Raw genomic sequence first — 23,600 nt, forward strand, 5'->3', positions numbered from 1 at the left:
AAAACAGCTGGAGGGCCAAGTTTGGACATGCCTGTGCTAGAGAGAAGACCCCAATTTTGGCAGAGGATATGTAGACTTCATGGAGGCTTTACGTATATTGAACATTTCTGCATCATGGGAGGCTGAATCTTTCACATATGAGGAAGGATGGCATGCCTGCTCTAGCAGATGCCTCTAGTATTACATATATCAGGGACTGCGGAACTTACGGCATTCCAGATGTTGTTGGACTCCTGCTCCCATCAGCCCCAGCCAGTATGGACCATGATCGGGGATGCTGAGAGTTGGAGTCCAACAACATCTGGAGAGCTGCAGGTTCTCCATCCCTGATGCACATGGAGGGCGATGTTGGGAGTAGCCAGACTGATGAAAGTACGGGTTTCACAGAGAGGTCAAATACCTGACACACAACTGGAGATATATTTTCAGGTGCATGTCAAGATCTAGAGGCATAGACCACCTTCTCAAACCCCATTGTTTTAGTGTTTCCTTCATTCATTCAGATTTTATCTTAATTTTTTTATGAAATGGGCCAAAAGCAGTTAGCCCATTTCTGACTTATTTTGTTAATACTGTGACATTTTTATGACATTCTGTTTTGTGTCTTTGTGTTGTCTGTAATAAAAGGTGTGGCATTTATGAATAGCCCTCGTAGTGGGTGTTTTTTTACCAATTTGATGTGATTACTCATTATCAGGCCCTAAACTTCCCACAGTGCTGGTACTTCAGGTGCAGGCCCTCTGCGTTTAACTTTATGCTCTTTGGGAAAATGAAACACTCGTTGATGTGAATAAACGCATGGGAGCAATAATTTAACATCCTTGCCAGACTTGTAACCAAGCAACAAATGGACATGAAAATTGAGTTGAACTCTCGTTCCTCTCCAGGTGGCCCTCTGAAGTTATGGCTGCCTCATGTTAGCAGAGCAGTTTGGGCCACATTCATTAGGATGCCCTGAGCTGTAATAATCAGCCTGTAATTACTAGCCTGCGTACAAAGTGGCTAGAGAAGAGGGAGGGAAATTATGTTGTGTACAACAACCTTTTCCTGTTGGATTATCTTTCATTTTCACTCCTGCCTCCAACTTTTACATGATGGCTTCATTCCAGGGGTGTTTGTTGCATGCCTTTGAGAGATAGAATCAGAGAATTGTAGCGTTGGAAGGGATCCCAAGGGCCATCAAGTCTAATCACCTGCAATGCAGGAATCTCAACTAAAGCATCCATGACAGATGGCCATCCAACTTCTGCTTAAAAAATCTCCAAGGAAGAAGAGATCACTGCCTTCTGAGGGAGTCCATTCCACTGCCGAACAACTCTTACTGTCAGAAAGCTCTTTCCAATGTCTAATCAGAATCTCCTTCCTGGTAACCTGAAGCCATTGGGTTGAATCCTACCCTCCAGAGCAAGAGAAAACAAGCATGCTCCTTCTTCCATGTGACTGTCCTTTAGATACTATCATATCTCCTCAAAGTCTTCTCTTTCCTACACTAAACATACCTAACTCCCTCAAAGATTTTGATTTGAGTTTCTACTGAAATGAGGCTGCATTTTAATGTTGTATTTTAATCTTGTTTTTAAGTTGTATTTTAATCAGTTGTTTTTATACCTGGTGTTAGCCGCCCTGAGCCCAGTCTTGGCTGGGGAGGGCGGGGTATAAATTATTATTATTATTATTATTATTATTATTATTATTATTATTACAGTGGTGCCTCGCAAGACGAAATTAATCCGTTCCGCGAGTCTCTTCGTCTTGCAGTTTTTTCGTCTTGCGAAGCACGGCTATTAGCGGCTTAGCGGCTTTAAGAAAAAGGAAACAAACTCGCAAGAACTCGCAAGACGTTTCGTCTTGCGAAGCAAGCCCATAGGGAAATTCGTCTTGCGGAATGACTCAAAAAACGGAAAACTCTTTCGTCTAGCGAGTTTTTCGTCTTGCGAGGCATTCGTCTTGCGGGGCACCACTGTATTATTAACTGTTCCTCATAAGGCTTGGTTTCCAGACCCTTGATCATCTTGGTCGCCATCCTCTGCACACATTACATGAGTCCTGAATGCTTGTGACAGCCCTAGATCATATCAGTGTTCAGTGTATCCCAATACTCTCTTGCTGACTAGAAACAACATTCCAAGCTGTCAAGCAAGGATCTTCATGGTCCTAATTACCAGGACTCTTTTAACTGAGAAAGGGGACACCAAACTTCTCATGCATGCATGTACAGCACATACTCTTATCTCCAAGCACCATGGTCTCTCAGCTGCTAAGGTTTTTTTTTTGGGGGGGGGGGTAAGAAGAAAATGGCTTTGTTCTTGGATTCAAAGTAAAGTTCCATTAAAAGCTGGGGCAAAATTCACATTTGAATAAGGGGTTTGCATTGGGAGAGGAAATAGTCCCTACCCAGCTGAGACTGATCCTGTGCAGCCCTAGTGGCATCGCCAGCAATAGCATCACATGTGAAATAGTCACCCCATTGACTTTGTGTCCAGGGTAGAGGGGTGAGTTGGGTTCATATCTCTGTTTTGGTATCCATGCTACTATTGAGGGCTGAAAGCGCCCAGGCTGTTTTTCTTTTCTTTTCTTTTCTTTTCTTTTCTTTTCTTTTCTTATTCCTCATCTATAAGCAATACTCCAGACAATGGGAGAGCCCAATTTAAATGCGAAGGTTTGAAGTGGCATATTCAAATCAGAGAAAAATTGACTCTCAATACAAGATAATAAAGCATAAAGCAACAGCTCTGGCAATATTGCAGCTGTCTCAAGGAAGGATATGGCATTTGGTTTAAATAGAAATTAATTAAGCAAGCCCTTTGTCTACAGTCTTTGTCAGAAGGTGTAGATATCATAATGCCATAGGCTTCTACACAAAGGATCCTGTATGCAGCAATTTGTGTCACTGTCTTCCTTACTTGGCTGCTTTACTTAAGTCTTTTGTTGATTTTTTCAAATCCTGAAATCACAGTAGAAAAGTTAAGAAGTACAGTCCCCAGGTGTGTGTGTCCCCCTCCCCTGAAAACTCATGCATAGACAGCCAGTTATTGGGCTCTGCCCAAATTCAGCAGTGCACTGTAACAGAAGTAAGTAGATAGATACAGGTTGATGCTAGCAATGGGAATACAGTCATACCTCGGGTTACAGACGCTTCAGGTTGCGTTTTTTCAGGTTACGGACCCACCGGAATGGATTACTTCCGGGTTTCGGGGGTCACGCATGCACAGAAGCGCTAAATCGTGCTTTGCGCATGCACAGAAGTGCCAAATCGCATCCCGTACGTGCACAGACGCGCCACTGTGGGTTGCGAACGCTGCAGGTTGCGAACGTGCATCCCGCACAGATCACGTTCACAACCCGAGCATCCACTGTATTGCTCTGAGTTCAATTCAGAAACAGATCACCAACTGTATTTTTTGAAAACTTTCAGACCTGCCCCCCAAAAGCTCACAACTTAATGTTAGGTGCACTATATTTGATTTGCTGAAAATGCCAACTCTTCCTCCTTCCCAAAGGCTCAAGAGCATCACTGGGCTTAACTACTTTCCTCTACTTGAGCATTAATTGGTGTCTGGCACTAAATTAGAATCAAGTGCATAAGATTTACCTGTGCATGTGCAGAATCTCATTTTCTGTATTTGTACTTATAAGCTGTTGATTTGTATTGTACCTGAACAATATGAGCTAGACAAATAGATATTCTTAAATAGGTAGCCACAATATGAAATGACTTCATTAGTTGGCTCCGTTCTCAGAAGCTTTCATTAAGTTCTATGATCCTGCTTATTTATTAAGATCGGGGGAGGGGGGGACTTTATCTCCCTTTCTTATAATACTAGGATTTATGGACATTCCATGAAGCTGAATGTTGGAAGATTTAAGACCGACAAAATGAAGTACTTCTCACAGTGCATGGTTAAACTGTGGAGTCTGATCCCACTAGATGTGGTGATGGCCACCAAACTAGACGGCTTTTAAAAAATGCTTAAACAAATTCATGGAGGATAAAGCTACCAATGGTTACTAGCCATAATGGCTATATTCCACATCTATTGTCTCAGGAAGTATTTCTCTGGAAGCCAGTTGCGGATGGGGGGGGGGCACACTTGCACTCAAGTCCAGAGGCATCTTGTTGACCACTGTGAGAACAGGATTCCAGACCAGATGGGCCTTTCATTTGAAGATCCAGCAGGGATCTTCTTATGTTCTTCTCAACTTCAGAGACCCTCCTTGAGTGCCTACAAACATGGTCAATTAGGATTGGCAGGCAAAAGGGATAGGATCATCTTTGCAGTGGCTCCATGGTTAAAGGGAAAGGTAAAGGGACCCCTGGCCATTAGGTCCAGTCGCAGATGACTCTGGGGTTGCGGCGCTCATCTCGCTTTATTGGCCAAGGGAGCCGGCGTACAGCTTCCGGGTCATGTGGCCAGCATGACTAAGCCGCTTCTGGCGAACCAGAGCAGCACACGGAAACGCCGTTTACCTTCCCGCCAGAGCGGTACCTATTTATCTACTTGCACTTTGACGTGCTTTCGAACTGCTAGGTTAGCAGGAGCAGGGACCGAGCAACAGGAGCTTACCCTGTCGCAGGGATTCGAACTGCCGACCTTCTGATCGGCAAGTCCTAGGCTCTGTGGTTTAGACCGCAGCGCCACCCGCGTCCCAGCCCCATGGTTAGGGAACTCCATTCCTATGGAACCATGGAAGGCCCCTTCCATGTACTTTAAAGACTCATTTGTTCCAGGCTGAAATCTGTTGATGTGGTGGTGGGACCTGCCTTTCACCAAAGGCCAGATAATAGGTTTCGCCTCCACCCCAGTCATATTTCCAAATACATCCTTTTTCTTGCTTGTGGTTAGGGTACTGGATGCCACTCATTTTATGGGATTCAAGTCTTCCTATGAAGTGCTAAGGCGGCTAAGGACTGTTTCTGCAACGTGGAGGAAAACCTTCTCCAATCTCTACTGGTATGGCTCAAGCAGGGAGTGCAAGGTGTATCTGCAAGCTCAGAGATTTATCCAACTGCTACACATCCCCACCCATGATGATGCCAAGGTTTTCACTCCTAAGAAAGAATGCCCAGCTCCTTATAAATATAGGAACCGGAACAGACCCAGTAAAGAGTTGTTGTGTTGGTGGTGCTGGATGAACAATATTTATACTTATTATTTATAAATGACCTTATGGTTCAGGTTGGTGTTCAAGTTGATTACATCTTCTTCCATCTTCCCTCTTGTAGCAGTGACTGAAGGACCAGCCCCGCAGCAGACATCCATGTTACCGCAGACGCAGCCTGAACACTCCAGCAGCGAAGATGCCCCAAGCAGGACAATTCCCACAGCATGTGTCCGGCCTACACATCCACTGCGCAGCTTCGCCAACCCCTTGCTACCTCCGCCAATGAGTGCAATAGAACCGAAAGTCCCTTATACACCCCTTTTATCTCAAACAGGTAAGTGATCTCTGGGAAAAAATAGAGTGCCCACTACAGAACGAAGGCCCTTCACCCCATGGTAGAACCTCTGATTTGCTTGCAGAAGGTCCTAGTTTCAAACTCCAGGTAGGACCAAAGTTGGTGATGGGCACTCTGGGCCACTGAGGCTTCTAGTGACCTGGACCTATAGCTGCAGTGGAAATATGCATGTCTTATTTCGCCCTGTGGTTGTGCAGTACAGAGATGGAGCTAAGTGTGGAGGCTTACAGCACAAAACAAAAATATGTCTCTGATTTACAGGCTATAGGTTTTAGCATGTAAATATTACATCACACACAGTATCGTGTCTTCTTTCTAATGAGTGGCATTGGCAAGCTGGCCAAATTCCAACTGCCTGGGCTAACATGTGGATCAGAATGCAGTTATCGTTCAGAATGCACACTTGTCCAGATTTTGCAATGCAGTTCTTCATTCAGTATTAGGAGAAAAACGCATGCAGGAAAATGTGCATTTAAAAGGAAATATTTACAGAAAAGCCCGTTTTGCCTTGATACATTAATATAATAATAATATGGGCAAATGATTGAAAACATGCAACATTATCATGGACAAGAAATACATTGACCTAGGCATTAGGATACAGTGAGGGGTGGGAAGTATTTGATCCCCTGCTAAATCTGCCCATTTGCCCTGTGACGAAGAAATGACCAGTCCATAATTTTAATGGTAGGTTTGTTGAAGCTGTGAGAGACAGAATAACAACAGGAAAACCCCCAGAAACCCAGAAGACAAAAGTCAGAGATTGATGTGCATTATAATGAGTGAAATAAGTATTTGATCCCTTTTGCGAAACGATGACTTAGTACTTGGTGGCAAAACCCTTGTTGGCAATTACAGAGGGCAGACGTTTCTTGTAGGCGGCCACCAGGTTTGCACACATCTCAGGAGGTATTTTGTCCCACTCCTCTTTGCAGATCCTCTCCAAGTCAGTAAGATTTCGAGGCTGATTTCGAGGCAAATTTAGCAGGGGATCAAATACTTTCCCCCCTCACTGTAGATGCCCTAAATTCCCATGCTCATGGCAGCTTTTGATAGTTCTGCCTGCCAAGACCATGTTTGCTGTAGTCTGTTTGTCTTGCCACTGGCTAATAGATCTGTGGAGTGATCAATTGTTAGCCAAACCAAACAGCAGGACTCAAAATGGCAAGCTACAAGTGGATCTTGTGAAATTGTGAGGTGAATATCTCAAAGAAATGAAAGGTGCCATCACACAATGTTTTCTTGCAGTTTATATACTGCACAATGGAGATCGTTTGAAGTGTCCAGAATCGGATTACTCCCAGCTGCTCAGTCTTCCAGGTTTTCTTAATCCCTGACAGATAAGAATTACACAACAGTTGAAACCTACACCATGTTTCCCCCCCACACTTCAAACACCTGCTGCCCATCAATAAATAATCCACTTCTGACAACAGACAGAAGGCCTGAAAATCCTGCACATCAAGGGGACCACCAATGTTGTCTTTTCCCTAACTAATGCTGGCAACAAATCTTGGAATCCAGTGGATGAGATGTATTCAGCCCTGCTCGCCCTACTTCTTTGGGATATTTATTTATTTATATACAGTGGTACCTCGGGTTAAGTACTTAATTCGTTCCGGAGGTCCGTACTTAACCTGAAACTGTTCTTAACCTGAAGCACCACTTTAGCTAATGGGGCCTCCTGCTGCCGCCGCGCCACCGGAACCTGATTTCTGTTCTTATCCTGAAGCAAAGTTCTTAACCTGAAGCACTATTTCTGGCTTAGTGGAGTGTGTAACCTGAAGCATATGTAACCTGAAGCGTATGTAACCCGAGGTACCACTGTACCTCTTTTTTAGGTGGACCTCACAAAGCAGCTTAAATAAGATTATTACAACAATAAACAACATTTAAAAAAATGATGTTGCCATAAAATCAAAAGACAAGTGTTTGTTTAAAACAAGGATGAGGATCCTTTCACTCTCCTGGTGTTGTTGTACAACAACTCTCATCATCCCTTACCACTGAGTATGCCAACTGGTGCTGATGGTAGTGCAGAAACAAATGTAGATTACCTTTGTACAGTAGGCTAGTTTCCGTACACACTCATGCAACCCCCTCGATCCTCCATTGCAACCAGCAAGAGGCATTATGGGAGTTTAAGGACACATTCCAGAGATCATTTACCTGGAGAGAGCAAGAGACTGAACCTGGTAGATCTTACGCATACAAACCATAGCATTAATCAAGACGATAGCATCAAATATTAGCTCCGTAGTCGTACTGCCAAGTGGCGCATATAGCTCTGATTTATGGCAGCACAGGTGTTTGGCACCTGGATATTTTGTAGATGCCAAAATATGCATAAACAACATTGTAAAAGGACGACCATTTTGAGGCATCGAGGCTATGGAAGGAGCAGAAAATGTCACATCTGTTAAGGTCTCTCTTGTTTGTGCACCGATATGAAATGCTGCCGAACTATTAAAGCAAGCTTCAGCTAATATGCTCAAGGAGGCCTTCCGGTAATAATAAGCTAGCCAGTATTTGCACCTGGCAGACATATATCGTCAAACTAATGAGCTAATGAAATGTTTAATAACCCTATGGAGGAAATAAAATTTTCCTACAGTCAATTCCTGCTGTGGTTCTGCACAGCAGCAGCTGATCAGCATCACTCTCTCTTTGCTTTCCAACCTGTGCAGGGCTCCTCCCCCCCCCCCTTTTATTTTTCTTTCATGTTTCTAGATTTTGCTGGCACTTTGAGCTGCCCTACTGGATTGGCATGTGTTAGGACCCAAGTGCCATTTGTCTGATTAATTTTATAATTAGCCTAATTCAGTTTACTTACAGTTCCAACCTCCCATGCGCCGGGTTTTGTTTCGCTGCGTTTTGTTTTGCTGTCGTTCTGTTCAATCGGTTTTTGCATTCAAAGAAAAGAAGCCTTCTTGGACATTTTAATCGACTGCAGGGAGTGAGCACAGCTAGCTGCAAAGACCAAGGAACAGGGCTAGCCCACCACAGCATGCTGAGTGAGCCACTTGGATGGTGGAAAACAAACTCCCCCCCCCCTCCAAGTGACCGTGCATTTTGGCCAAAGTTTTGCAAGGCTCTGGTGGCATCTCATGAGACTTTTTGGTCACATCTTGCGAGGAAAGTGAGACTGTAACGCAAGCATGAGGAACCTTTTCCAGCCAGAGGGCCATGTTGCCTCCTGGGAAATCTTCTGAGGGCCCCATCCCTGGTGGGGCCAGAGGAAAAAAACTGTACGGAGCAATGAAACCAGGACAGGGGCTGTGTAAGAGCCAGAGGCTACCAGTCAGGGCCACCCCAATCATGAGGCAGGTTGAGGCAGCCGCCTCAAGTGGCAGTATGCATGGTATCTCTGTTGCGTGGTGAGTTCCCACCTCCCCCCAGTGGAAATAAAGACACGTGACACAGATATTTAAGGTTAATGGGCTAAATATGGCCACAACTTTATTGGTTACAGGTGATGAGCAGTATTGGCTTAGGCCTTGGTCCTAACCGACTATCCAGCTTCAACCTGTTCACTTGAAGTCCGGGAAGGGTTAACCACCAGTAGGGGGAGTCCTGCTGATGCACATCAATTAGGAACTCCCCCAGGGTCACCGCTCGGGGGCGTGCCTTAGGCCCTCACCTCCATAGGCTTCGGACAGGGCCACAGGCAACGCGGAGATAAGATCTCCGACAAACTGGAGCAGATGGAAGCGGCAAAGAGGGAGATCCCAGGCCGCCCCTGCATTAAATGGAGCAGGCCACGCTCCCCAGGCCAGCCGATTGACTGGCCAGGGAATGATGCAATCAGGATTCCCTCAATCGCGCAGAGGCTAAGAGCCAGCCCCCGAGCGCATGGTGGGAGGGTGAAGCCCGCAACCCCACCTCCTTCTACGTCAGAAGTGGCTTTTTGTCTCCATGGCCAGAGGCAATAATACTTCTGAAAAGCAGCTACTGGGAACCACTGGAGGGGAGGGTGCTCTTTTGCTTGGTTCTTCCTTCGGGTTTCCCATGGGCATCTGGTTGGCCACTGTGAAAACATGTTGATGGACCTGGCTGATCCAGCAGCCTCTGGTGGAGGGAGCAATTTGGTGTCTCCATGGACTCCTTGCTCTCTTGCCTTAGTGTTGGCCTCACATGGGTGGCAGTATTCCTGCTGCACATGCAAGGCTTCTGCAGGCTTCTGCAGGCCAATCCCTTTCCACTCCTTCCATAGAGTGTGATGTATTTAGGTTGAGGTGGCTGGGAGACCATCTGCCCCTCTGCTGCCTTGCTGCAAGGCCTAAGAGTGCTGCTTGAACTTAGGTAAAAATGCAGAGCACTTCCAATGCTTTACTCTAAGGAAGAACCCCAACAGACACACACACACACACACACACACACACACAGACACACCCACTCACCCTTTGGGCCCTTTCTCAGAACAAGGCAAAGTGAGGGGACAAAGAGAGCTAGCTGCCGATGCAATGGCAACAAAAGTAAGAGCAAGTTTGGAAGGAAGGAAGGAAGGAAGGAAGGAAGGAAGGAAGGAAGGAAGGGAAGAAGAAGAAGAGTTTGGATTTGATATCCCGCTTTATCACTACCCAAAGGAGCCTCAAAGCGGCTAACATTCTCCTTTCCCTTCCTCCCCCACAACAAACACTCTGTGAGGTGAGTGAGGTTGAGAGACTTCGAAGAAGTGTGACTGGCCCAAAGTCACCCAGCAGCTGCATGTGGAGGAGCAGAGAACGCGAACCCGGTTCCCCAGATTACGAGACTACCGCTCTTAACCACTACACCACAAGGAAAGGAAGGGTGATCAGTGGCAGCAGAGAGAGGATGAGCAGAAGGTAGCAGAGAATGAAATTCAGGAAGAGTTGGCGTAGGGGTGAAGATTCAGCACAGACTTCTGAGATGGTCCTCCTACCAGTTGCTTATTCCTCACTCTTACAACATTGATTAAGAGGTTATCCCAACATTTGCTTCTTCTTTATTTATCCCTCTGTGTGTGATATTTTTTTACTTTAAATTTTGAGCTTTAATTGCTACCTGTTGCTAGTCCCAAACCAAAGACAGAGGAGGGGAAACTTAATTGCCATTTTGGTTTCTCATTAGCAATGCCCAAACAGAGCCATCTGCCTTTGTGCAGAGAAACAGCTCTTTAAGGCCCAGTGACATCAATTAATGAGTTACATGCGAATAACATGATTTCACCCCCCCCTTCCTTACTACCTCCCTGCCGTAGCAGGCTCACAGGTGCAAATATTCCATGTGCCAGGCATATATTAGCAAACTTTATTCTGCTATATAGTTTGTGTGCCAGGCTTAATGGATTTTGAATGACTGGCTTGTTCCAGGAGAGAGAGCAGAAGTCCTGTAATTTATTTGGCAATAATTTTAATTAGCATTGCTGTGCAAATGTGAAGAACAAACTGAAATGAAAGAAATTAGCATAAGCTTTGAAAGACTCGTGTCAGCTGTGCCACCTATGCTGTTTATTTATTTACTTTTAAGTCCTGAATACACAGGCAGTTACTGGCTGCTCAGAGCACAGGTGCTACCTCTAAAAAGTCCCATTCTGCAACTGGTGCCACAGATTCCATAGTTTACCTGCAAGATCACCTTACCCAGTGCATGCGCTCTCGACTACTTTGATCACTTACACTCTGGAATTCCCTGCCTATTGATGTGAGGCAGGTGCCTTCACTATCCTCTTTTTGGCACCTACTAAAAACATTTTAGGGACGCGGGTGGCGCTGTGGGTTAAACCACAGAGCCTAGGACTTGCTGATCAGAAGGTCGTGGTTCGAATCCCCACGACGGAGTGAGCTCCCATTGCTCGGTCCCTGCTCCTGCCAACCTAGCAGTTCAAAAGCACGTCAAAGTGCAAGTGCAGGAAGGTAAACGGCGTTTCCGTGCGCTGCTCTGGTTTGCCAGAAGCAGCTTAGTCATGCTGGCCACATGACCCGGAAGCTGTACGCCGGCTCCCTCGGCCAATAAAGAGAGATGAGCGCCGCAACCCCAGAGTCGGTCACGACTGGACCTAATGGTCAGGGGTCCTTTTACCTTTACCTTTAAAAACATTTTAGTTTAGACATGCCTACTCAGATGTGTAGAATGTGGATGTACCCTTTAATCTGTTTTTAGTTTATTGTTGATTTTATGTTTTGAAAGATTTTAAAAGCTGGGGTTTTTTTGTTTGTTTTTTTGTTTGTTTGTTTTTGGCAAAGTAACAATCATAAATAAATAAGAATAAAAATGTGCACCCCATCACCAAGACCATTCCATTGTAACTATCCAACCTCCAAAATTTCAAAAAAAAATTCTTGCTATGGTTTAACCCCTTTCCACTTTTAAGGACTTAAAAAAAATAATCTCAAACTGATGTGGAAGGTATGAAGCACTGAACATAAGACTGAATAAAATGAGAAACTGAAAGAACCTGAAATTGGCAGATTTTCCCTTCCCTACTCTCACACCATATAGAGGAGCAACTGAGAGTATCAAAATGCCTTCAAGCAGTTGTGCCTAAAAACATTTTCTTCCCTTTACTCTTTCCCCTCTTGGATCATATTATTTTAAAACACACATCCGTTATCTTCTGTGGATGGCTATATCGTCTGTTCTTTCTTTGAGATTCTGGGAAGTTCAGCAAAACTAGTTATTGAGGAACTCATTTATTACAGTGAAGATAGGGTGCTGATTGTTATCTTTTGAAGAATTTATTTAACTTACTTTCTTAGCTTTCCCTTTTTCATTTCAGCTAAACTTGGATTATCAAAGAGATTCAGGCATGCAGAAAATGTCCGGCTCTCTTTTTGTCTAATGCTTCCTAGTAGAAAGATATTTATAAGTGGCAAAGTTCAACGTGACACTCTAATTTGGGAGAGCTTTGCTTTGAATATTCTTCAGCATTTAGCAATGCAAGCCTCGCTCACCCTGTGCTTTAACATTTGATTAAAATTAATGTTTGGGAAAAGGGGAAAAAACATCAGTTCTAAAGAAAAGAAAATCAAAATGCATTTTTAAACATTCTCTCTGTAGCCTGTTGTTGGTGTTGAATTACACTTCTTAAGTATAGCCAAATATATATCTTTAAAACCAGACATTTAGAAATATTTCCACTGCAAACTAGAGCAGAATACGAATGGCCCACCCCATTTCATCACCCTATTTTGGGGAGGTGGCCATTGGGGGGGGGGGAGCCGTGCTGAATTGTTAAAGGAGAAGCGGTGGTTGTGTTCAATTGGCCTGGAAGGGTGGAAAGCAGGGAGACCAACAGTTGATAGAGCCACAGTTAATAATGGGCAGAGTTAAGTAATTTTAGTTTTGCCCCCCATCTTCCTCTCTACTGAGTCTTCAAGGCAACACTTGAAACTAAGGAGGAAGCTGACAGCCAGGGATATCCCCTGGGCATGTTGTAAGTAAACAGGCAGGCGGGTAAGGGTGGAAAGGGGGCAGACTGAGGTTCGTAGGGCAGTGTCCCATTGGCAGGCTAATACCAGTGTACTGGAAGAAGCAAAGATACAAGTGTTGAAGCAATGATTCTTTAACATCAACTTTGTTGGACTGGTCATGTTGTGTGGATGCCTGATTATTGTCTTCCAAAGCAACTACAGTGGTTCCTCAGGTTACATATGCTTCAGGTTACATACGCTTCAGGTTACAGACTCCGCTAACCCAGAAATAGTGCTTCAGGTTAATAACTTTGCTTTAGGATGAGAACAGATCTCATGCTCCGGTGGCGCGGCAGCAGCAGGAGGCCCCATTAGCTAAAGTGGTGCTTCAGGTTAAGAACAGTTTCAGGTTAAGAACGGACCTCCGGAACGAATTAAGTACTTAACCCAAGGTACCACTGTTATCTATTCTGAACTTAAAAATGGAAAGTGTAATGCTGGTGGTCAACAAAAGAGGTTTAAAGACTGTCTCAAGACAAATCTTTAAAAATGTAGTATAAAGGTAAAGGTACCCCTGCCCGTACGGGCCAGTCGTGTCCAACTCTAGGGTTGTGTGCTCATCTTGCTCTATAGGCCATGAGCCGGCGCCGTCCAAAGACACATCCGGGTCACATGGCCAGCGTGACGAAGCTGCAGCTGGTGACCCAGCACCAGCACAGCACACGGAAACGCCGTTACCTTCCCACCGACAATTGGGAAACACTTGCCTGTGAGTGCTCCAGTTGGAGAACAGCCTTTACCAACGGTGTCATGGGCTTTGAGGACACTCAAACTCAGGACTCAAGGGAGAAACGTGCTAAGAGGAAGGCACGCTTGGCAAATCCACACCGTGATCAACTCCCGCCCGGATACCAATGTCCCCACTGTGGAAAGATCAAGAATTAGCCTCCACAGTCACTTACGGACTCATTGTTAAAATCATGTTTATGGCAGACAATCTTACTTGGCTACAAGGGATCGCAAAAGAGGAAAGTCCTAATGGACCAGCATCTCTTTTAAGGGAGTACTTGCAAAACGCTCATTATCTAGCTCTAGGTGTTCTACAAATCCAGATATACAACAGGGGGACAGGGAGCAGGGGTGAGGATGGCAATTCTGCCCAACACCACTGTGTCTGTCACCCAACATGAGCTGAAGATCAAATATCCAAAAGAGGGAGCCTGCCATGGTCATGGAGACTCTCCACATGATGCAGACTCATGGATTTCGGGGTTCTACATTGCATGGGATGCCTAAAGGTAAAGGTAAAGGGACCCCTGACCATTAGGTCCAGTCGTGACCGACTCTGGGGTTGCGGCGCTCATCTCGCTTTACTGGCCGAGGGAGCGGGCGTACAGCTTCCAGGTCATGTGGCCAGCATGACTAAGCCGCTTCTGGCGAACCAGAGCAGCGCTCGGAAACGCCGTTTACCTTCCTGCCAGAGTGGTACCTATTTATCTACTTGCACTTTGACGTGCTTTTGAACTGCTAGGTTAGCAGGAGCAGGGACCGAGCAATGGGAGCTCACTCCATTGCAGGGATTCGATCCATGACCTTCTGATCGGCAAGTCCTAGGCTCTGTGATTTAACCCACAGCGCCACCCACGTCCCTGGGTGCCTACATATGGGGTGCCTACATAAGCAGAAACACACACACAGCCTACTTTGAAAAGTCACCCTCTAACGTGTGTGGTAGCAGGGGTGAAGCTAGTACTCTCCTCCCTGATCACACATATTAATGGTTTCTCGAGACTGGATAGCCCCTGCTCTCTTTTTCACACACACACACACACACACATGCCCAAACACAATGGAGTAGAGAAAAGTCTTCAGGACATCAGCATTATTTTTCTCTTGGAAGGTCCAATCAGTAGCACTGCTTCTAGCGTTGAGAGCAAGCTACTTGTCTGTAGTGACACCAGTCCTCTGGCCCACGCTTCCTCATGCAGTTTGGGAGGCACCCGCTGTGGCCAGATTTAAGCAGCTCCTGAAAACCTACTAGTTTCCATAGACTTTCCCTGCCTCTTGTCACACTGCTCAGGGTTTCTGTTTCAATGCTTTGCTTTGCTTAACTTTTTCTTTTTAATGTATTTACTTTTTTGCTTGTGATTTCATGGTTGATGTGAACTGCTTCAAGATTTTGTTATATTTACTGGTGTATCGGTTATTTTAAAGAAATCCAATAAATATTTGCCCTGTCCCGGCACCTTCTGGGAGGAGAACGGTGGTAGTTGAAACCAACTGACCTGCCAACTGACCAAGAAATTATCTCTCGCTGCGTAAGGAGAGAAAGAGTAGCTGCTTTCAGGGCTGCAGAGAAAGAAAGCCATAACAGATAAGCATCCCTGGGATTGTTCCCACTCTGCAAAAATTTCCTCTCATTTTTAGCATTTTGGCTCTGCTCAGTCCAGCTACAAATGCAGCCTTTTTATACCAATTTAACTGTGATAGCTTCCCCTTAGTGTAGTTGTGGTTTGTGAGGGTGCAGAGAAGTCTCTTAGCCCTCTCCGCCTCTCTTTACTCAAGGTCAACCACTCTTAGTATACATACTTGAGCTGGCCCCCAAATCCTTCCTTCTGCCTGCCAGTCCCTCAGGTCAATATTGCAAACCCCTATTCTTTTCTGTGCCTGAAGATGCTTTGATGTTCTGCCAAGCGCTCTGATATATTTTATTTCTCCACCACCAAAAACCTTCCCAATTTTTTTAAAAAATAATTTTATTAGGTTTTACAGTTTTATATTTATCACAGTAATATTATTCCCACAACTTCCCTCAACTTCCTGCTCTGGTTTTTTACACATTAACTTCTCCTGCTTGTTATGTTATACCTTAACATTGCAACCTTTAAATTAAATGTTATTATAGTCTCCTCCTTTTTATACCATACTTATTTTCAAATTACCTCTTACGTACATTTTGATATTTTCCTGTTATTACATCTCGATCGCTCTATTTTGTTGATTGTAAGTGTTTAGTCAAACCCAACTAGTCAGTCTACTTCTTTACAATATTTCTGTAGATGCATCATAAATGGTTCCCAGTCTTTTTTAAAGTCTCTATTGTCCTTGTGTCTTGAGTTTTCCAGTTAGCTTCACCATTTCAGCATACTCCATCAATTTTTCTTGCCATTCTTCTTTAGTTGGTATTTTGTTGTCTTTCCATTTTGGGGCTAGTATATCCTAGCTGCTGTTGTGGCATACATGAATAGTCTTCTATGCTTTTTTGGCAAGTCTTGGCCTGTAATTCCTAGCAAAAAGTCTTCTGGTCTTTTAACAAACCTTCCCAATTTTTGAAGCCCATTTTTACTTAGTACTACTCTGGGGTTTAAGCACAAAGACCCATGGTAACTTTCAAATCTAGGGGAGGTGCTGAACTTCACAAATGGGATCCTCCATAATGAAGGTCCTGGTTGCGCGTGAGCCCCTAAGGCACCCGCCCCAGGAGCGTTGTTGCCGGGCATGGCCCAAGCCTTAACAGTTGGGCCCCATGATCAAAAAGCAGCAGTGCGCTGTAACTGGGGGCACTTGCTTCGCACTGCCGAACACCTGCCCTCCCTCCCTAATTTTAGGTGGTGCTGCTTTGGCCTTGCTTTGAATTGGGTCACCTGCTTTGGAGCAGGGGCTGGGTAGGATTTTTTTCCATTTAGCAGATTGGCTGTAGCTACTTGGTTTTCACCTACCTCCTAAGTAATTGTCACAACTTTGTAAGGTATGGCGGTTAGGCATTGGCTTTTTGAAGTGTGTGGGAGTGGAGGTGCAGCCATCACCTGCCCCTCAATGAATAAGGATATTCCAGTATTGGAATCTGGGGGTCCTGGATCTTGTCTGAAGTCCACTTGTGGGGCTAGGTCCATGCCAGGACCACAGGAACCCCAAGGTGAGCTTTGGTTGGTCTCCATCGAAGTTGCTCCCTCGTTTGGTGTTTACCCTTTCAGACTTCCAGCCAGAGAGGCTGGAGTCAGATATAGTCTGTTGCTAATGCTTAAGCCAATACCACTCACTTTGCTGTAATCAATAAAGTTGTGGCCTAAATTTTGCCCAATAACTTAAACTAAAATTACGGGTCAGTGTGAAGTTATTTTCAGGTGAAGGGCTTGGGGGCCTCAAAGCACAAAACTGTCACCATGGTTCATATATGAAGTCCTATATAGACAGTAGGAGGTCTTCTCATCCCTTGTGTCCTATCATGATCTCTCCAGTCACCCAAGAGATAATTCAGTTTATGTCCTATCTTTTCCTCTGGCTTCCCCATAGCTGGAAAAGCCTCTCCCTTGGAGACTTACAGAAGTCAGAGCCTGAGCATCTTTTGAAAGCCCTGCAAGACCAGCAGTTTGAGGAAGGATTCAGGATTAAGAGATTTAGGTAGGGCTAGGGGAGAAATTAGATTCAGTTAGCATATAAAGGCCAATTTACCTAATTCACACACAGACAAAAAAATGCAAACTGGAGCACATCCATCCTTTGAAATTCACATTTCTCTGGCTCATGCAATATAGCTCTCCAGCGAAGTAGGTAAAGGTAAAGCGACTCCTGACCATTAGGTCCAGTCGTGACCGACTCTGGGGTTGCGGCGCTCATCTCGCTTTATTGGCCGAGGGAGCCGGCGTACAGCTTCCAGGTCATGTGGCCAGCATGACTAAGCCGCTTCTGGTGAACCAGAGCAGCACACAGAAATGCCGTTTACCTTCCCGCCAGAGCGATACCTATTTATCTACTTGCACTTTGACATGCTTTCGAACTGCCAGGTTGGCAGGAGCAGAGACCGAGCAACGGGAGCTCACCCCGTCACGGGGATTCAAACCGCTGACCTTCTGATCGGCAAGTCCTAGGCTCTGTGGTTTAACCCACAGCGCCACCCGTGTCCAGCGAAGTAATGAGCGCAAAAATGCATATACTAGGGTGAAGTGGGCGTAAAAATGCATAGATTAATTAAACTAATATAATTCTATGCATCAAATGTGGACTACATACAAAATTGCAGCTGTATGGAGAAATTCACACAAAAATGCTGCTGAATTTTCATGAGGATTTTTTTAAAAAAATTGCAAACTGATGTGGAAATGTGAACTGAACTTAAGATCAGAAAAATGAGAAACTGAGAGAGACCAAAACTGAGATTCATCCATCCCTTGACTGGGGGGGATTTAATATTTTGATTGCAGTGGGAAAGGCTTGAGCATGTAGCTGGGTAGCCCATCAAAATCCATGAAAAATTTAAAAGTGTTTATTACCTAGATATCACCTCTAATTGACTTGGAAATGGTTGTGATTCATTTCTGTGGAACTTACTTCCAGGTAAGTATGCTTAAGACTGTAGCATTAATCTGACTGGGTTTTATTTTAAGATTCCTATTTGGATCTTGGGCTGTTTAGATTCAATATGCTGTTGTGGTTTCATCCTTTTAAAAAATGTGTGCTACACATTTTAGGTGATAACAGATTATAAATGTAAGGAAGGGCCTGGGCAAAATACGGCTGATTTAATGTGTATTCTCATGTTGCTTCTGCTTTCTTCAGGGCATGATTCATGTGCTAATATAGTCCTAACTTCTCCATTTATATTGCAGCACCCAACCTTCCCAAGGCTCAGGTTAAGACAGCATCGCTTGGACTAGCTGGCAAAGCAAGATCCCCTCTGCTTCCCGTTTCAGTGCCGACAGCCCCAGAAGCCTCAGAAGAAGGTCACAAACAAACAGAGGATGCTGCAAATGTAAGCACAAGTCCATGGCTCTCTTGTAGTCTGGAAGCGCTAGCTGAAATGTTTTGTAGATCCAGTCTCATACCAATTGGATTGATGGGACTGCCAAAGGCAGGTGTTACTGGAGAAGCAAGGCTAGCGCTGAAAATAACTGTCCCATTTCCTCCTCTTCCTCTTCCTCTTCCTCCTCTACCGTATAGTGGTTTGCACTTCCCTTGTTTAGAATACAAGGGATAATACTCATTTCTCCAACATTTCATCCCCATTTTTTTTTCTCCCAAAGCTTACCTGCAGTCAATTGGAGCCTTAACATTGACTTTTCAGGTTCAATATTAATATATTACAGAATCTGTGTCAAGTTCAAATGCACCCTCAAGTTCAGGTTTGTTTTTCAAATTCAAATTCAATTTTTTTTAAAAAAAAAAAAAGATCTGCAAAGTATCCTGAAAGGTATTCACGGAACTTTGTAAAATCCTTTGTCCTTCTCAGCCATTAGCTGTTTTAACTTCCAAGGCTAGTCTGCAACTTTTTCACTTGTAAAGTTTTTCACCAGTTTAAATACCCAGGGACGGGAGTGGACTTCCTTTTTATCCTCCCGTTTTGCTGAATTAATAATTAATAGTTAATTTCCTTCTCACCTTGCAAATCAGTTTGAAATTAGTTGGAATGGTAGGCGCTGCTGGCTGGTTCAGAGGCTTTGCTCTGCAGAGTGCCTAATTCGTGGCTTTTCCTCAGCTCCCCCCCCCCCCCCGCTCCCACTCTCCGCACCTTTCGGAGTGGAGGCAGAGACCCCTCAGCACCTCAAATTTTCATTGCCTTGCCGCTTCCCCCATGGACCTCTGCAGTGTCGGACCTGATGGAGCTGTCAAACCCGCAGTCCGTCCGCCATTCACACCGACCCTGGGAGCACAGATTTGTCTCAGTTGAGAAAGCTTATCAACCCCTGAGGAAGTTCAAAATCTTTCTGAGATGAATCTCAACAAACATGGGGAGTAGATCACGGGAACCACAGTTTTCCACAAGGATGCTATGTACCTTCACATCTTTGTTGGCCAACTTGTGTGGGTGACAGTGGGAAGTCTTCTCGCAATGCAAGTTTCAGCTTCACAGAAGAGGATTCTGTTGTCACCATGGCAGGGCAAGAAAGAGTTAAACTTCTCCTCCCGAACCACCATGGTTCCATGTCCATTCAGGTTTCCCTGAGACTTCTACAAAAAGATGTGCACTTTGATTGCAATACTGCAAGTAATGCCGAGTCTAGTTTGGCTCTGGTTGGATGGAAACCATTCCCTCCATGTAAAAAGCTAGATCACAAAGAGCAGTTGGGGCAGAACTTTGGAGTGGGTGACCATGGCCCCAGTCAGGAGAAAGAGCAGGAGAGCCCCAAACACAGCAGGGCTGGCTCACATTTTGAAATAAGTAATGCCTGTTGCCATCTAAAGAGTTGGCCCTCTGTAAGCTCGTTAAGTCCAGAGTCAAAAATTACCTGACTGCGTCACACACCAGGGAGAAAGTTCTTAGCTTAGTTGGCCTGCTAGTTTTCTGTGTGCAATGATTTTATCATTATTATTTTGAATGGAAGAACATAGACTCCTGTGCTCTCCCCATTTTCAATCTAGAACAGACTCAGTCCAGATGGGGGCTGCATCATTCGAAATGCACTTGCCATATAGATGGCTCCGACTGTACCCTACATTCTTGGCAGCTACCAGCTTCCACAAAATGGGGGACCCTGATACAGTAATCTATATAGTTTCAACCTTTGCCCCTGAATGTAAAGCTCTGCCACATGCAAGTGTGTTCAGCCACTTCCACAAGCAGAAAATAATAATAATAATAATAATAATAATAATAATAATAATAATAATATTCATACTCTGCACATCTGACTGGGTTGCCCCAGCCACTCTGGGTGGCTCCCAACAACATATTAAAAATACAATAAAACATCAAACATTAAAAACTTCCCTAAACAGGGCTGCCTTCAGATGTCTTCTAAAAGTCAAATAGTTGTTTATTTCCTTGACATCTGGTGGGAGGGCATTCCACAGGGTGGGCGCCACTACCAAGAAGGTCCTCTGCCTGAAATTAATGGACTATGCAGAATTTGATAAAATGACAGGAAGGATTCAAAACCTGCGGGATCAGAGATTCTCAGAGGACTGGAGTAAATATGTGCATTATTTGAAAAGCAATTGGAATCAACAGATTACGCTGGTAGGACTGCAAGAAGTTTTGTAAGGAGGACTATGTGAAATATTGCAGAGAAAAGCATGAAGAGAATTATTAGTGAAGGACTATTAAAAGTAATAGTGAAACTAATGAAATGCAGATTAAGTGATAAAGACTGAAAAATCTTCAGATGTGGTTGATGGAAGGCCAAAACATTGTATAAGATAAGAAAATATGCTGTATGTTTTTTTTGGAAATTTTATGTAAATAGAGAGAGAGAGAGGAGAGAGAGAGAGAGAGAGAGAGAGACAGAAAAGGTCCTCTGCCTGGTTCCATGTAATTTCACTTCTCACAGTAGGGGAACCGCTGGAAGACCCTCGGAGCTGGACCTCAGTGTCTGGGCTGAACGATGGGGGTGGAGACACTCCTTCAGCTATATAGGGCCAATGTCATTTAGGGCTTTAAAGATCAGCACCAACACTTTGAATTGTGCTCGGGAACATACTGGAAGCCAGTGTAGAAGGATTTTAAATCTGCCCCCCTCACACCCTAAAAGGAAGAATCGTTCCAGTGATTTTTTCTTTCTTTCTGGTGTTTTGCGGTTCTGTTTCCATTTCTGGATCCTGTCCAGGGCTTTTGCTCCACTAGTGCAATTCAAGCACCATGATTTAGAGGGCATCTCCTGCAAGTAGCAGCAGCAGCTGAAACAAATGGTAATTGAAGTGAGCGGAAACACAATAGGCAGCCTAACTGGTGGGCAAAAGCCATCGCTGCACAATGCCATCCCAGGGCAGCTCTTGGATTATTGCACAGCTTTTTTTTTGCCTCTGAATGGTTTCCAAGCCTTGACGGCCGTTCTGTGTACAGGAGATAAGGCAGCCTGGCGCCATGCAATTGGGAAGGGAGTGAAGAAATGAAAACGACCACTTTGGTTGAAATGACTGGTATAAGGAGCTGTCGAGTGTGGAACATTTCAGCTCTAAATATCTTATTTTTCGTAATGGCTGGACAAATTATTTCCCAAGGGAAGTCTCTGCGAAAGTGGGAGCACTTAGAGGAGATAATGGAAGAGGAGCCAATGGGGAGCAAAGTTCAGGCTCTCAGTCCCACTCAACCTCTATGGGCATGCTAAAGACAATGACCTTTTATTAACACTTGAGTTTCCTCCCAACTTACTTTCAAATAATGCCATTCCCTTTCAAACACATATAAATAAAAATGTCATTTATAGGACATTCTCTTCAACCTCTTCCATTGTACATGCTTGATGTACTGATACTGATTCAGGATAGTCACGTTGAAAATATCAGCTGAAAGACTGCTTTTAAAACTGGCAAGACAGGAGAAGGTCAGGCTTGGATCCAGGGTAGGGATGGATGGATCTGTCCCTTTCTATTTTTTTCCAATCTTAAATGCAGTTTTCCATGTTTCTGCAGTGACTGGTCGTATTGTTATCCATGCTGATTATTTTGGATAGATTCGGACACAAGCTTAAAGAAACAGCATTAACTAGCTTGTTGCTTTCTCCGCAGGTATACGAACAGGATGATCTTAGTGAACAGATGGCTAGTTTGGAGGGGCTAATGAAGCAGCTTAATGCCATCACAGGCTCGGCCTTCTGAAAGCTTTGGATGAACAGAAGAATGGAGTAACCCAGGAACATTGCAGCATACCAGCGTTTCACACACACAACACCACCAAACACCCACGTCTGCCATAAAGCCAACCGATGCGTCATCAAACCCCGTTCTATGGAGAGATCTCACAGTCTTGAAATGGCATCGTGCATTCCTATTGGTCAAGCAACAGTCTGAACCAGTGATGAAAGAGCAGCCCTGAGAAGCAAGAAACAAGATGTCTCCATGACCCACCCCCAGTGCCTCCTGTTGGCCTATTTTGTTCTGCTGATCTTCGCAGTGTGCAGGGTGGGATCTTACTTAAGGTCTGCTTCACACATTATCATGTGGCTGGTAACCTGACCTAGGCTGGCCTCTCTCCACATGAGGGAGGCCATCAATTTTGTCCCTAGTGAAATTCAAAGTGAATTGGGTGGTTCTTCCTCAGGTGAAACTAAGATCTTTTGAGGGAAGTCAAAGAGACTCCTGGCACTTCTTGGTGGGTGGTAGAGTGAGTGCCCATCCATAGATTGTCAGGAGTGATTCTGCTGCCAAAATTTATAATTTGGAAACTTGTAAAGACACTTTACAAGTCATTCCCGTTCCCACTGAAGCCCATTCCAAGCCAAGCCTGTGAGCATGTAATGGACTCATCCTTCTGTCAGCCTTCCCTGTTGCTAGCAAGCCATCACTTCCTCCAGCCCTTCTCCTTTCCCAAAACTGATTGTTGCCAGAGAGCCTGTGCAAACAAGTTTCTAATATCTCTCGCTTTCCCAGCATTAACCAATTCTCCACATGAGCATCCAAGTTGGAGTGCCTAGGTCTTAAAGAAGGACCTTTATGACTGCTTATGCTCCCTACCAGCCCTTCTCACCGCTGGCCTCCTTATGGGAAGGGTAGTAGAGAACACAGACAGGAAGCTCCCCAGATGCTAGAGCATTACCAATTCTACAAACATTTGCAAAAATAAACACCCTTCGTTTTCACTAAGTCCAAGTGAGGAACCTGCTGAACTACATGTGTTGCTGAACTACAACTCCCAGCAGCCGTGACCATTGGCCATGCTAGTTGGGGCTGATAAGAGCTGGAGTCTAGCAAGATATGGAGAACTTACAGGCTTCCCCATCCCTACACTAAGAGGTCTCTGAGTAAGCGAGAAATAAATAATGAGATGAGCTGGAGGGGAGCTTATCCATCGCTCCTTGTCCCTGGATTGTTCATAATATGAAATTAGAAGCAAAACT

The 23,600-nt window shown here is 44.7% G+C and overlaps 1 protein-coding gene across 4 annotated transcripts in view; it reads left to right on the top strand.

Moving 5' to 3' along the window:
• DCC (DCC netrin 1 receptor) overlaps positions 1-22,612 on the top strand; it is a 964,956-nt gene extending 942,344 nt beyond the window's left edge. For 3 of the 4 annotated variants that reach the window (XM_080973386.1, XM_080973388.1, XM_080973389.1), the window contains exons 27-29: positions 5,225-5,437; positions 18,438-18,580; positions 22,273-22,612. In XM_080973386.1, the coding sequence (XP_080829512.1) occupies positions 5,225-5,437; positions 18,438-18,580; positions 22,273-22,362 (446 nt within the window). In that variant the 3' untranslated portion in view covers positions 22,363-22,612. The remainder of the gene's footprint in view (positions 1-5,224; positions 5,438-18,437; positions 18,581-22,272) is intronic. The other variant, XM_080973387.1, reaches the window with a different exon arrangement.
• Positions 22,613-23,600: the final 988 nt, after the last annotated feature.

This window comes from Podarcis pityusensis, assembly GCF_964106645.2.
Source record: "Podarcis pityusensis genome assembly, chromosome: 11".
NCBI classification, from domain to species: domain Eukaryota; kingdom Metazoa; phylum Chordata; class Lepidosauria; order Squamata; family Lacertidae; genus Podarcis; species Podarcis pityusensis.